The 14,929-nt window shown below is 40.9% G+C and overlaps 1 protein-coding gene across 26 annotated transcripts in view; it reads left to right on the top strand.

Annotated features, from left to right (window-relative positions):
- Positions 1–14,929, top strand: part of scrib (scribble planar cell polarity protein) — a 73,253-nt gene that overhangs the window by 33,438 nt on the left and 24,886 nt on the right. For 25 of the 26 annotated variants that reach the window (XM_032504009.1, XM_032504003.1, XM_032504005.1 and 22 more), the window contains exons 7-24: positions 619–693; positions 924–1,068; positions 1,791–1,909; positions 2,057–2,256; positions 2,766–2,932; positions 3,264–3,394; positions 3,684–3,809; positions 4,043–4,228; positions 4,363–4,728; positions 6,505–6,567; positions 9,062–9,151; positions 9,245–9,322; positions 9,436–9,753; positions 11,319–11,399; positions 13,086–13,334; positions 13,845–13,955; positions 14,054–14,230; positions 14,334–14,450. In XM_032504009.1, the coding sequence (XP_032359900.1) occupies positions 619–693; positions 924–1,068; positions 1,791–1,909; positions 2,057–2,256; positions 2,766–2,932; positions 3,264–3,394; positions 3,684–3,809; positions 4,043–4,228; positions 4,363–4,728; positions 6,505–6,567; positions 9,062–9,151; positions 9,245–9,322; positions 9,436–9,753; positions 11,319–11,399; positions 13,086–13,334; positions 13,845–13,955; positions 14,054–14,230; positions 14,334–14,450 (2,799 nt within the window). The remainder of the gene's footprint in view (positions 1–618; positions 694–923; positions 1,069–1,790; positions 1,910–2,056; positions 2,257–2,765; positions 2,933–3,263; positions 3,395–3,683; positions 3,810–4,042; positions 4,229–4,362; positions 4,729–6,504; positions 6,568–9,061; positions 9,152–9,244; positions 9,323–9,435; positions 9,754–11,318; positions 11,400–13,085; positions 13,335–13,844; positions 13,956–14,053; positions 14,231–14,333; positions 14,451–14,929) is intronic. The other variant, XM_032504006.1, reaches the window with a different exon arrangement.

The following is a 14,929-nucleotide window of genomic DNA, read 5'->3' as shown; positions in this document are numbered from 1 at the left end:
CACACACACACACACACACACACACACAAACACACTGACATGTATCACAGATATCATTTTCACATTCCCACCACAAAATTATTATCCACACTACATGTTTACTTCACTAAGCACAGCAGAACCGATCTTTTAGACCTGAGGCCTTGCGTGCACTGTATCTCACTCTAAATCTGGGGACGCCCACCATGTCTCATGGGACGGTAAACAATTCCGTATGACTTGACAAGGGCGGAGGCTAAGCCAATAGTTCACAAGACATTCTTCTTAATTTAATTCATCACTTGTACATCCATTTGTGGTAATTTGGGAAAAATTTAGCCCAGTGAGCCCAGGTTTAAAAGAAATACTATATTGAAACGATTTTTAAGCAGTAACAGTAGTGCAAGGAATAACAGATCCCAAAGTTCTTTGGCTTAATCATCCAATTTATCTACAAAGTGTTTGTGTGTACTTAGGGCACATGATTTCTGTTTACTTCGGCCTCAAACCCTTTGAAAGTTTTTGAATGAAGCCCTTCTGCGTTTGTTGATTAATCCATGGCACATCAAACATTAACAAAAATAACCAAATGCCCCCTTGTTTTCCCCCCTCCCCTCTCTTCTTCGTCCCATCTCTTAGCCGGACACCCTTGGTGCTCTCCCAAACCTGAGGGAGCTATGGCTGGACCGTAACCAGTTGTCCTCATTACCACCAGTAAGTACTGTCTAATAAAAATGCTTTTTTATATATATATATAAAAGCTGTCTTGTTGCATGAACTCTTTTTCTCTAAAAATGTTTTTTTTTTTTGTAAAACTACTTTATACATACGCAGAATTAGCTCCCACTAGCAGATTTCATCCTCTTGTTTGTGCTTATGATGGTAATGGTTGTCTTGTGCCTCCTCGGCTCACTGCAAGTGGTATTTATTGTGTGTTTGTGTAGGAGCTGGGGAACCTCCGGAGACTGGTGTGTCTGGATGTGTCAGAAAATCGTCTGGAGGAGCTTCCCTCAGAGCTTAAAGGCCTCCTGGCTCTCACTGATCTGCTGCTCACACAGAACCTGCTGGAGGTTATCCCAGACAGCATAGGTGAGAAAACACAAGCAGGAAAGAGAGTAACATTGTCTCAGCAGACCAAAAACATGTTGTTTAGTTACCAGTAAGACATGAAGTATGATCTTGGAAGTCCAGTTTGAGTATCAAAAACCAAAACACTGTACTGAATGGTTTGTAGTACTCAAACAAGATTTCACTGTGGAAAGTTATCATGTTGGCAAATATTTTATTTCTTGTCACAATGATTGAGAGGCAAACTGAACCAATATGGTGTTTATGTTACGTTACTGTAATCCTGCAGGAATGTATTTGATAGGCCAACCCAGCACTTTTCCAGATGTTTTTGTACTGAAAGAACAACAATCATTTGCCCAACGCTAATTAGTGTGTTTTTAGTTCTTCGTATGCCTTCTGTGAAAAAATGTATTCTTAGGAAACCTTTGCCATCTAATTAGGGTGCAATAGATTAGGTAAAGTCAGGGGCAGGTCCACTGTGTGTAGGAGACAGCTCTGTTAAATAGGACTGCCCTCTACTGGAAAAATAATGCCAGTAAAGAGTGACAGGCAATAACAACGGCTTGTCTGTTTTTTTTTTGTTTTTTTTTCATTTGAATTTATTCTAGAGAATGGGTCAATTGAAAAAGATCACATCATTGGAGTCTTATTGCTACAGCACAGTAAGACGGTATTGTGTTTTATAGACTTGTTTTGTTTAATATTGTTTTTTGTTAACTGGTATTGTGTTTTGTGTCCAGGCTGCCTGAAACAGCTGTCCATCTTGAAGGTGGACCAGAATAGACTGACCCAACTGACGGATTCAATAGGAGAGTGTGAAAACCTCACAGAACTTGTCTTGACAGAGAACCTTTTACAGGTAGGAGATATAAACCACTTAGAACTGCCTCGCACTAACCCAGTTAAGATTTGTGGATGCCTATCAATACTTAAGTCCAGTTAACATTTATTAAGCTTCATTATAATTTTAATGAATATTAATGACTTCTGTCTCACTCCCTCAAAGTCACTTCCTCGCTCGCTGGGCAAGCTAAAGAAGCTGACCAACCTGAATGTAGACCGCAACCGCCTGGGCAACGTGCCCAAAGAGCTGGGCGGCTGTGCCAGCCTCAACGTTCTCTCACTGAGAGACAATCACCTAGGTAAACTTCCTGCTGAGCTTGCAGATGCCACTGAGCTGCATGTGCTGGATGTTGCCGGAAACAGGTAAACCTCCTTTTAACACCCTGAACTGTAAATAATTCACAGCAGTCTTTTGTGCTAAGGTCAAAGATTTAATTTGAATGTTTTTGCCAAAATTGACTTTTAGCATTGCAAGCATCCTGCAGAGACACTGCTCCTCCAATTTCCTTTTTAATGTGATCAGGATCTAGCAATATAACTTCATGTAGATGTATTTTTAAAGCTGTGGAGCTAAGTTTAGGAAATTGGAAAACCTCAAGCAAATGCATCATTGTCAAAGGGTCATTGGTGAAGTTATAGGGGAGCAAGGTTTCTTCAGATTGATGATGGTTTTTAATTCTAATTCTTTTTCTCTGTGAGTTCCTTACACACAGACACAGTACACACAAGTTTCTTTGCATTCTCAACTCTAGGAGTTTTGTGATCGCAGTTTAATCATTTATGATCATACACGTATCAGGCAGATGATATTTTATTTTCACCTCATGAAAAGGAAAGGTTGTGATTCATCCCTCATTCCTCTATTTGTCCAGACTACAAAACCTGCCTTTTGCCTTGACAAACCTCAATCTGAAAGCCATGTGGCTCGCAGAGAACCAGTCACAGCCAATGCTTAAGTTCCAGACAGAGGATGATGAGCACACAGGAGAGAAGGTGCTGACCTGCTATTTACTGCCCCAGCAGCCTTCTCCGAGTCTAGGTGAGTAGCACTTAGTTTATGCAATGTGAAGTTTTAATTGGATAGTTATTGTTTTTCATTAGATGAATAGGATAAGTCTTCAAATATGTATGACATTTAAATCTTCTTTACATGTTCCCCAATCCAACTTCATTATAGTTTTACCGTTTACTTAATTTTATATTTTAATAAGTCATAGCATCTTTTTGTATAATATCTGCTAAATTAATTGATAGTATAGACTAGTACACATATGGGTTGTGAGACTTTATTTTTAAATAGACAACTTCAAGAACAGATTGTGTAATCTACAGCTATAAACTAAGTTTGACATCTTTGTCATGTTCCACAGAAAACCTGCTGCAGAACAGTGTGGATGACAGTTGGACAGACAGCAACCTGAACCGAGTGTCAGTCATTCAGTTCCAGGAAGAGACCAAAGCCGAGGAGGAGGAGGATGATGAGGCTGCTGCAGAGCGCAGAGTGAGAAAACCCAACAATACAATGTCACTTTATGTCCTCTTCATTTCATTTCGCTCAGATAATGGTGTTTTTTTCCTCCTGCTTATCAGCATTGATATTGTACAGCTCTGTTGTCTTTTGTTTGAGCTGATCCTGATTGAAAATTGTGTTGTTTCAAGTGAGACATCAAGTCCAGATTTATATTTTCACAAATTCATTGACTTATTTCTGTACTGTTCTGTAACAGCTCCATACGAATGCATGTTTGTGTTCAAATTCATGTTTTTTGTTCTGTTTTTCTTTGTTTCAGGGCCTTCAGCGCAGAGCTACACCGCACCCTAATGAGCTGAAGGTGATGAAGAAGGTGATTGAGGAGAGGAGGAATGAAGCTTACACATCCAGACCAGATGGAGAAGAAGAGTCCCCCGATCCACAGGTAGATACATCATACTGAATAATGATTATTAAGTCAAATCTGTCAGCAGCCTGTATCATTTAGAGATGTAATTTTGTTGCTGCAATCCATCTCACCTGCTACTGAAGTAGACAAAAGGCAGTAAAACACTATTAAGCGTTAACACCTTTACAGACCTCATGCACAACATGAAAGCACTATTATTCACTGGTGCACTTGATCCTGAATTATCAAATTGATGCGTTTGCTTTTAGGAGAAACGTCTCAGTGACCTCTCCAATCAGAGCCATGACTCCCAGGTGTCCAATAGCACACTGTCGGCCACGTCCCATGAGTACAGACAAAATGTGACTGTGGCCTCGCAAAGAGAGGACCTCGTAGACAGCCGCTCCCCACAGGATGAGGACGAGCTGGATGAGATGGAGGTGGAATACATTGAGGTGAATATTTAAAACATCCATACAATGTTATGTTCTATGTTATTCCCCATTTGACAATTCTTCTAAATGAAATAAAGTTCTCTGTGGTCCCCCTTTATTTAACTAACTCAAACTCAAACCCCTCGTCTCTCCAGCCCACTGTGCACTTTGCTGAGGAGCCCATCATCCGTGGTTTGGATGAGGACGACGAGGACGACGGGGAAGATGGTGAGAGGGGCGACGTAGAAGAGAGGCCTGCTTTTCCCGCAGAGAAGCAACGTCTGATCAGAAAGGACACGCCGCACTACAAGAAGCACTTCAAGATCACCAAGCTGCCCAAGCCTGAGGCTGTGGCTGCGCTGCTGCAGGGCTTTAGTCCTGACGGCCTGAACTCTCCGATGCAGCCTGCTGAGGACGAGCATGACGAGGAGGAAGAGCAAAGTATAAGCACCCCTCAGCATCGTCACAGATTGGAGGAGCTTGAAGACAGTCGGCTCCAGGTCAACTCCAGTCAAGTAAAGGTAAAGGAGAGGAGAGGATGTGGAGGGTAGCAGGGTAGAAACTGTTTCATTTTAAGTCAAAAAATAATAATTTCCCCACCTACATATTTGTACTACAAGTGGTACAGTACAACAGGATATTTTATTATGCAGAACAGTTGTATTGTCTGTACATCACACACCAAATCAGTTTATGACATATTTTATTCTTACATTTCCTATTCATGTTGTAAGAATATATTTAAACTGAATATATTTTTTGCTTGCTCATTGCATCTATGCAAACACCTAATACTGTATGCATAGAGTGTCCTTACCACCTCGCCAGTTGCATTTAGTTTGGAGTGGTCTGCCAGCATATATTAAGGATGTGGCATTGCATGCAGGGTCAATGTGGAAATGAAGACGTCAGGAGTTGATTTAGTAGTAAACTCCACATCGGTCTTAGAGCTTTTCTTTGCCTTTGCTCTGTCCTATGCAAAGACGAGATGTCCTTCACCAAACGCCTACAAACACTCAGAGGTCATTGCTGATAATACTTTAAAATACCTTACATCATGTAGATTTCTTTGACACACACACAACAAAATTGTATATACGTATTGTGTCTTTTTTGGAGATAAATTAGAGAAATTCATTTTACCTTTGTGCTTCTACGTGAGATAGCTTCTTGATCTTTGTGTATGCACAACTAATGTTCTAGATAGGAATTCTTTGATGTCAAATGGTAATGTTCTTTCCACACAAGCAGCTTCAGGCCTTTCTTGTGCAACACTGGTCCAGCTCAGTACTAAACATTTTGCCATATTATCAGCCATCCCCTGATTTAATTGAATAATGACATTTTCCCACTTTGCTCTTGTAACATTGTGTGTGCGTGCGTGCTTGTATGAATGGAGATGGAGAGAGTGAAGGCAGCTTTGCGTGCGTATGAAAATGTCTCCTTATTGAACATTAATGTATGGGGAGACTTAATGAATAATTTGATTCCATGCTGATTGTAGAAATCGTTTTTTTAACACTGTGATCAAACATTATCATCTCACCAAATCTGTTTTGTGTGTGTTTTTGAATGTGGGTCTGTTTGTGTGGCTGACCTCAGACCAACCAGAACCTATATCGGCAGAGCTGGAATGTGAGATCCAATGATCCTTGTTTGTGTCATATCATGGTAATCATTTTATGGGATGTTTACATTTTTGTAGAGCGTAAGATTCTTCATTGTAAATCAAATTCAACAAATCTAAATTATTAATTTGATTGCTCTTATTTTCTAAACCTATCTATGTATCTGTGAATTACTTTTGGAAAGTCATTTTATAGATATCTTGGTTAAAAGTGTACTTTAACTCTTTTTTTTCAAAAGTAGACTTGTTGTCTAAATTAAAGCTTGCTCCTAGAGGAATTTTCATTTTGTGGTGTGGAGGCCGGGCTTATTCTGGTATGGGAGATCTTGCCTTCTCTTGTCCGCTCTCTCTACACTGTGTGTTTTGCACTGTAGCTCAGCTCCTTGGTCTTGTCTTTCCATCTCTGCCTGTATTTGCTTCTGGTGGCTGGGGAGTGATTGTGGGATTGCTTCTGCTTCAAAATGGTCCATCCCTGTGGACTTAAAAGTCCCTAAAACCTGCAAGCAGACAGTGGAGTGTTTGGTGTGTTTGGTAAAGTTTATGGTGAGTGTGAGTGTGAGTGTGAGTGTGAGTGTGAGTGTGAGTGTGAGTGTGAGTGTGAGAGAGTGAGAGCATATTTTTTTTTGGCCTGACTAATCCGCATGCCTGTCGCTGGTTCCTGTCCTAACAGGGGGTGTCATTTGATCAAGTCAATAATCTGCTGATTGAACCTGCTCGAATTGAGGAGGAAGAGGTCTGTACATACTCTTTCCCGTCTCTCTGTGCCCTTCACTCACCCACTCATTCATCCACCAGTATTCCGAGGTGGAGAAAGTTCCCACAGAAATCCATGGTTAATCCAAGCCAATCACTAGGAACCCCCTAACCACAACTCTTCTTTGAGATGGCCAGTGTGGCAGAACCTGGATGCAGGAATGAAATACCTATTTTTTATTTATTACATTTATTGTTTTGCTTTTTTAGTTTTGATTTCATACACGTACATGGTAGAACTAAACTTGCAATGAGGTTTCACAAATATGCTGTGTTTGAGTGCATCCTGGGGAAATAACACTCTCCAGACATTGACAAATTGTTCAGTTGTATCCTTGTATCTAATTTGCCTCAGTTAGTACTATTTGATCATGCATTTTAGTTATCTTTATATTTGACTCTAAGCCTCTAAGTGAGGTTGGCATTGGCTAACTTTCTACTGCACATTGACTTACCTATTTCTTTTCGGTTAGGACTTATTATGTGACAATCGTATAACAAGCAGCTGTACTTAAATAGTTTGAGTACCACTGGGGACTTTTGTTGCATCTCTCTCTCCCTCGGGCAGTCTTAGGCAGTACCGTCATATAGGATTCTAGGGGCCTGAGGGCAGAAGCTCGTCTTGAGCCTCTCTGTGCCAGCCTGGTATATCTGGTATCTTCTATCCAACCTCAACAAGAAGAAAAGACTGTTGCCCTGGTAGTTTGGATCTTTAATGATTCTCTTAGCCTTATTCTTGCAGCTCCTGTAAATATCTTTTAGGCAGGGTGGGGCACCGCCTATTTCATGTCCAGCCGAACAAACCTCTTTATAGGGCTTTGTGATCCCGTTCGTATAATATAAAAAGTAGAATCCACCTCCCCTGTGTTTCCAATGAACAGCAGCCTTGTTCATGGCACGGCACCTGAAACAACAAATACTATCGTTTGTCGCCCGGCCAAATATTATTAGCTGTTGGAAACCCTGACTTTTCTAAGTAATATTGAGTCCCCTGGATGCCCACAGTTGTGTTGTCTTCTTCAAGTTGATACACATCTCTAAATTTTAGGCAGCATATCATTGTGTGCCTATTTGTCATCCTGCCATTTTATTCTAAATGCTGGCAATACCCCAAAAAGCTAACTTTGACTGTTAACACAGTAGTATACATGCCAGTCCAGCATCGGGTTCTGCAGCACTACATCTCTGCTACTCTACCTTCCTCTGCTTCTGCTGCTTTGCTCCTCTTCATCCCCTGTCCACGCTGTGTTGCCGTGGAATGAATGGGCTGCTTCTCCAGCTTTCTCCAGATTTTTGGTACATAATAGGCAACTCAACTGCTAAACTGCCAACCAGAAGAGGAGTCCCAGACTGATGAAAATGGATGAAGCATACTTATCAGTATTCTAATTTTGATATTGGAAACATTTATATATTGCACATGACTTAATTTTTCAAATGGTTGAAATGACAATATTTGCATTGCTAATCTTCTGTAGATTTTTTTAATTTTCATATTTTATTGGCATGCTTTTGTTCATAGTGTTTGTTATGAATAATATCCTACCCTGTTTAGCCTTAGTGAAGAAAACCTGTACTGAAACGTGTTGTTAGAAACATTTAAGTTTCATTTTGTAATGAATGAAAATGGTCTCTGTTGGTTAAGTATTTGTGATCTCAAAGACATTTATATTTGTCTGATTTGCTTGCTTAGGAAAGCATTAATGTACTCTCATTACAATCAAATGCTGGGGTATCTCCACTACGAGTCCAAAACCGTCTTCACACAGCACACTCTTTTTATCCGTTACTTTTGACATTTCCCCTTTTCCTTCCTCCTGTCCCTCATTTGTCTGCATTCCTCCCCCTTTTTGCATGGCTTGCAAGTACACAGAATATACGCAGTCTGTTACGCCTTATTTAGTGTTATATAGTATTTACTTTACACTTTCAAAGTCCCTCCTATTGTACATACACATGGCACACTATATGTTTTCAGTAAGGGTCAATCCTCTGAGATTCCAATAGGAGAGGGCTTTAGCCAGTGTGTGTTTGTTCACTTTATGTCTGAAGTCTACTGTCAGTTAAGTGGTTACTGGTAGATAACACATGTTTTTTCCAGTATACTTTCAAGTACAAAACTTACTTAAAATGTGTTTAAAGCTAAATTCAAGGCACAAGTCATCCAACTTCCGCTTAAAACTGATATTCGGCTCCAGACAAGTGAAAAGTTTCTCGCCATCCATCTGTGGGCATGATGACAGGATGGCGCTGTGATAAGATTGACACCACCTTCTGGCAGAAGGAGGGAGGTCACCCATAATTTGTAATGTTTAAGATGTTAAAAAATAATTGGTAATCAATTATTAAAAAAAAAAAGAGAAAAGAAATAAGAACACTGTGGGCTTGCCTCCCTCTCATTCTGTCTTGAGCTGAGTGGCGTTTAGAGTAGCTTCACCAGTAGTTGTGCTTACTCCCCCCTCTTCAACTTGCAGCACACCCTAACCATCATGCGACAAACTGGCGGCCTTGGTATCAGCATTGCTGGAGGGAAAGGATCTACACCTTACAAGGGAGATGATGAGGTAATTTGTGTATATATACTGTATATAATCTGTATATGATCAAGAAATCATACATCATACAGATTAATTTTATCTTTTTGTTTTTGTGCTCAGGGAATCTTCATCTCCAGAGTATCTGAAGAAGGTCCTGCAGCCAGAGCAGGGGTCAAAGTGGGAGACAAACTCCTACTGGTGAAGCATTTTCTTTTTACTTTTCCTTTAGCATTGCTTACCTCTGTTTTATAGCAAGATGTTTAATTTAACTGCATTGCAAGTCAGTCATTCTCTCTATCTGTTTGTCTCAGGTGAATGGAGTGGATCTCAACGAAGCAGAACATCACACAGCGGTTGAAGCTCTTCGTAGCTCTGGTGCTACAGTTTCCATGTCAGTGCTCCGGGAGCGTATGGTGGAGCCAGAGAACGCCATCACCACCACACCTCTAAGGCCAGAGGATGACTACTTCCCGCGGGAGAGACGGAGCAGTGGCATCGCCTTCAACATGGAGACAACTGCCAGTGGGCCTCAACAGCGGCTCTCCACCTGTCTGATTCGAAACGACAAGGGGCTGGGATTCAGCATCGCCGGGGGCAAAGGCTCCACGCCCTACCGCACAGCAGACACAGTGAGAACACATCCATAAGTCCACTCTGACTAACCATAGAATACATTCTGTAAGGTGTATGGAGAGCATCCTCCAATCTACTTGTGATGAAGACATCAATGAAAAGTATATTGTTTTTGTTTCATGGTAACGACTGTATCAGAAGAAAGTTTACTTTAAGTCACCATAGCCTTACATATTTGATAGCTGCCTCCCAGTAAAGTGCCTTGTATACATTATGGTTTCAGATAGGGCTAGACGATATGGTTAAAATCAAAATCCCAATATAGTTAAGAACCTTTTAGTTTTGATTAGTTAATTAATCAATTAGTAGATTGGCAGAAAAATGTATCAGCAACTGTGTTGATAATTAATTTTAATCAGGTAAAATTAACCTTTCATCATATCACCCAACCCTAGCTTGACCTTGTTACATAAATTAAAAGGTCCTGCTCTATAAGGCAAGCCAGACACATTCAAAAAATGTAATGCTTTCTATCAAAAGTACAAATATTTTAAAATAACAATTGCATCCAAGTAAAGTCTGTAGTCTTTTGATATTATAGGTTTCAGTTAAAAGAGAAAGATGATACGGAGACATGGTCTAAGCTGAAGACACAATCAGTAATAATAGGTGTTGAATTTCGGAAGTTAGGTCACAAAGTGATTGCAGTAACTGTCTCAGTCACAGGGACCTGTCTTTTAACAGTGTCTATTCTAGCCAAAGTGTTTACAGTCATCACCCGGGAGACGGAGATATGAATAGCCAACAGTGACACCTGATAGGTCCACTGGGACGGGACGGGGTGAGCTGTATATTTGGGCCAGCGGAATACGGCTTTAGAACTCATGCAGTTCACCGAGCCCACAAAGAGGAAAGGACTCAAATGTTTGATTTAGGCGGGTCTGACTGTAAGTCTTGCCTCTTTTTCGGAGGAGGAGGTGCAGTAGAATTTTTCTCCTGCATGTGTTGGCACATTTTGTTTTTGTGACTCTGACTAAGAGTTCAGCTATGTTTGTATTTGTTAAACAAATTGTGTAATTTGTTGAGAAAAAGGACAAGGGGTCATGATTTATGCTGATTGTGCTGCTTCTTAATGATCGATACTATGCTGTTTATCAGTTGTAATGGATTTTTTTTGTTTATGTATTCAAGCCTATATTACAATTTATGCCCTTGTGGGCTGCTAATGTCTCAGAATGCTTTTATTAATTACCGCTGGCACACTTTATAAAGGTAGTTTTATTTCTGACTCGGATCCACACTGTGCGATATCACACAGTGACTGACCGGTAACTCAGCTTTGAGACAGCTCAGAGTTAGCACAATGATTCATCACAGTATTGCAGCCTGTTGCACCAGACCCTTTTATCACTGACCCACTTTAATTTGATACACTGACAGGAGAGGCCAGCAAATATTTGTGAAATAATTAGGTATCTTCTCCCACTTGTTTTTAGGTACAGATTATTTGCAATGTTTCTGTTATATGTAGTTCTTAACAAAAACAAAAAGCGCATAGTAATTCTGAATGATTTATCAACAAAAGTTAAAACATTTGAAAATGTCTCTCATCTGTTTTTAGGCAATCTACATCTCACGCATTGCAGAAGGGGGAGCAGCACACAGAGACAGCACACTGCATGTAGGCGACAGGGTGATCTCTGTGAGTACTAACCACCCCCTTCACCCCTCCATCTGGGCAACATAGTGTTCAGTGTGATCAAAACAGGGTTTCCTTTACAACGTTTTCATCCATTAGAGAATGGGAACCATTTTATTTAAGAGGTTCAAATAGGACACAGTATGTTGTGATAAACGGACATTGGTGTTATGGCAGTTATAGTTTTTGGGACAGGTAAAGAACATGGCCCGAAAAAAATTCTCAGTTTTGCAGTTTTTCTCCCATCTTCACAATGTAAAGGAAACTACTTGACATACATGATGTATGTCATCATTGCTATATGTTTTATATTTATATTGTAAATTTGCCCACAACACTGCTCTCATCCCTCAAATTAAGTTTTGCTAAATCTAGATCAGACTAACTCGTGTCAGGTCCCATGCCGAGGGTACATGCAGATAATTAACTCATCCAACTCTCACACATCAAAACCATAAGTTGGCAGCTGAGACCAAATACTAATGTAGTCTTCACTACTAATACTAATTCTAACCCAGAGCCTATCCTTGGATGCAAATTGTGTAGCTCTTATGCTTAAATAGTGCAGCATTTAGTTCCGTGTTTTGTTTTCGCGGCTGATCACACTCCAAGCTTGGCTTTACTCCCTTTTTTTTTGTCAGCATATTGGTAATTCTTGAGTTGCATGTTTTTTCCATTCACACCCATGCAGATACAGTGTTACTGTTAACCGATTGATCTGATTTTGATTTGTTTTGAGGTTCCTCTCCCAGTGTGTTGATTGTGAAAGTGCTCCTTCTTTTAACTGTTTATTTAATGTACATCCTACTCTCTGGGAATCAAAGAAGTGCTTCCTGAATTATCCTTACTTCTTTCTTGCCGGGTTTACTCTCCCCTTACGTTGGCAATTTTTCAGCTCTTTTGTCTATTTGTAGGCTGCCTCTTTTTCTCACACTCTCCGTCTGCATGTTCACTAATGCATTAAGTGCATCTGCTTGGTGGAGGGTATGGTGTTGGGGTGGAGTGGGCTGAGCCTGTATAAAGCAGCATATCAGCCAATGGTAAGAGCAGGTACTGTCGGGTCAGTGCTGACCTCTGCTTGTCACTTTGGACCAGAGTACAGTCTTTAAGATTGTGCATGCATAAAATTCACCCCCGAATCTTAAAACCAAGCTAATGATTCAATAATTAATTTTGACGAAGTTGTCTAGGGACTTCCCTGCTTGCCTTTCTTGACTTAAGATCAGACTTTTTGGAGAAACTACACACGTCCACTTGTTTTTTAAGTAAATAAAGGCAAGTGTTTAACTGATTACATTAAGAGAGCCACACAAGCAGCCATAAGCCGATTTTAGGGAATTTCATGACATTGTGGGGGAAAAAAATAACTTTGCTTGCTAGTAACCTTGCTCCCTCAGGGAAGCTCTGCCAGTTTAAATTGCCTGCAGCAGCCCACTGTTACCCCGCTCCCTCTTTTTCTCTGCCTGTTCCCGTTGCTCTGAATAGGTGTTGTGTTCTTCTTCAAATAACCACACTCACTTTGGTGCACTCACAAACTTTTAGTAAATTTAAATTATTAAATAAATGGTTTTAAGGGATGAAGTTTTTTTTTTTTTTTTTTCATCGTGCCAATGGCAAATGTGGCCCATTGTTGTTGGGAGCGTCCTGGTGGGCTGACACCTTCCATGGTTGGTTTTACTGTCGATCCAGATCAATGGTGTAGACATGACAGAGGCCAGGCATGACCAGGCAGTAGCGCTCCTTACCGGCACCTCCCCCACCATCTCCCTCCTGGTGGAGCGAGACCTGAATGCACCAGGGGGCTCTCCAGGTCAATCCCGGGCACGCGCCCACTCCCCTCCACCCCCAGAACCCTCAGATTCACCAGACCAGGAAGAGGACGGCCTTACCCTTCATGGGAACAACCAGAGCCGGATGGAGGACGAGTATCCCATCGAGGTGAGACCTCTTAGTGGCAACTCAGTACCTTAATGTGTGGAATGGCTTTTTTTAGCTTTGTTAGACCCTCCTGTAGAAGCTTAATGAAGGCATTCAGCATTAATGTTTGTTTATTTGGCCCCTGCCTTATCCTTAATGCTGTCCAGTTCCAGAGAAGATGGTGCATGGTATGAAGGCTTGGTCTGATTTAAATAATGGTGTTCTTTAGAGTGTAGCATTTCCAGTTGTCAAAAACGCAAAGATATTTCTGTTTACCTAATAGTTGCTCATACCTGTTAAGAGTTACGTATTTGTGCATGCAGTAGGTTGGATTGTGTTTTTTTAGACATTTTAGATGTAGATATGACTGTAACTTGATGTTATTTGGTTCACTCTTGTTAAATTAGCCTGGAAATTTAATATATATACACACACACCACACACACACACACACACACACACACACACACACACACACACACACACGTTTTGAAATATATTATAACAAACTTCTACCTCTAATCCTAACAGGAAGTGATCTTGGTGAAGTCAGGTGGCCCTCTAGGCCTGAGCATTGTTGGAGGCAGTGATCACGCCAGTCACCCGTTTGGCATAAATGAACCTGGGGTGTTCATCTCAAAGGTATGACTTTGAAAGAGTTTTGAAACTCCTTGTTTAAAGATTTTTTTTTTTTTGCGTTTCCTAAAATACGTTTTGTGTCCGACTTTTCTCATCATCAGGTGATTCCTCACGGTCTTGCATGTGAAGGTGGACTGCGTGTTGGCGACCGAATATTAGAAGTGAATGCCATCGACCTTCGTCACGCCACACACCAGGAAGCTGTGCGAGCGCTGCTGGCCAATAAGCAGGAGATCCGTATGTTGGTACGAAGGGACCCTTCACCGCCTGGGATGCAGGTTAGTCCATCAACTCAACTGAATATACTTATACCAATCTAAGCATAACAGAGGCAAATGCTCACCTTTCCTTGCCTCATGAACTGTTCACACATTATTGCAGGAAATTGTGATCCAGAAGCAGCCGGGGGAGAAGCTTGGCATCAGTATTCGTGGAGGGGCAAAGGGTCATGCAGGAAACCCCTTTGACCCCACTGATGAAGGCATCTTCATATCTAAGGTTGTAAAATTATATATAGTATATACCACAATTTTGCAATTCAATAGTTTCATTAAGGCTTTTTCACCTCTTTTTGAAAGAATTGGAGCCCGATTTAGCTTTAAATGGACCATACAACTGGTTGTATAACTCGGGCGCCCGGATAGCTCAGTTGGTAGAGTGGACACCCATAAATAGAGGTTTACTCCTTGATGCAGCGGACCCGGGTACGACTCCGACCTGTGGCCCTTTGCAGCATGTGATTCACCCTCTCTCTGCTCTTTCATTTCTTCAGCTGTTCTGTCAAAATAAAGGCCTAAAATGGCCCAAAAATCATCTTTGAAAAAAAACAGCCCACTTCATTTATAGCTACATCCCATCTAACTGAGAACTATAATTCTTGAATGCTGTCCACAAAAAAATAAAATATAGAGATTTAAGAGTGATGTGTAAGATGACATTAACAGGATATTTCAAAGAATGGGCCTGAATTACATAGT

The sequence above is a fragment of the Etheostoma spectabile genome, chromosome 22 (genome assembly GCF_008692095.1).
Source record: "Etheostoma spectabile isolate EspeVRDwgs_2016 chromosome 22, UIUC_Espe_1.0, whole genome shotgun sequence".
Taxonomy (NCBI): domain Eukaryota; kingdom Metazoa; phylum Chordata; class Actinopteri; order Perciformes; family Percidae; genus Etheostoma; species Etheostoma spectabile.
This window is presented reverse-complemented; position numbering and strand designations above follow the sequence as displayed.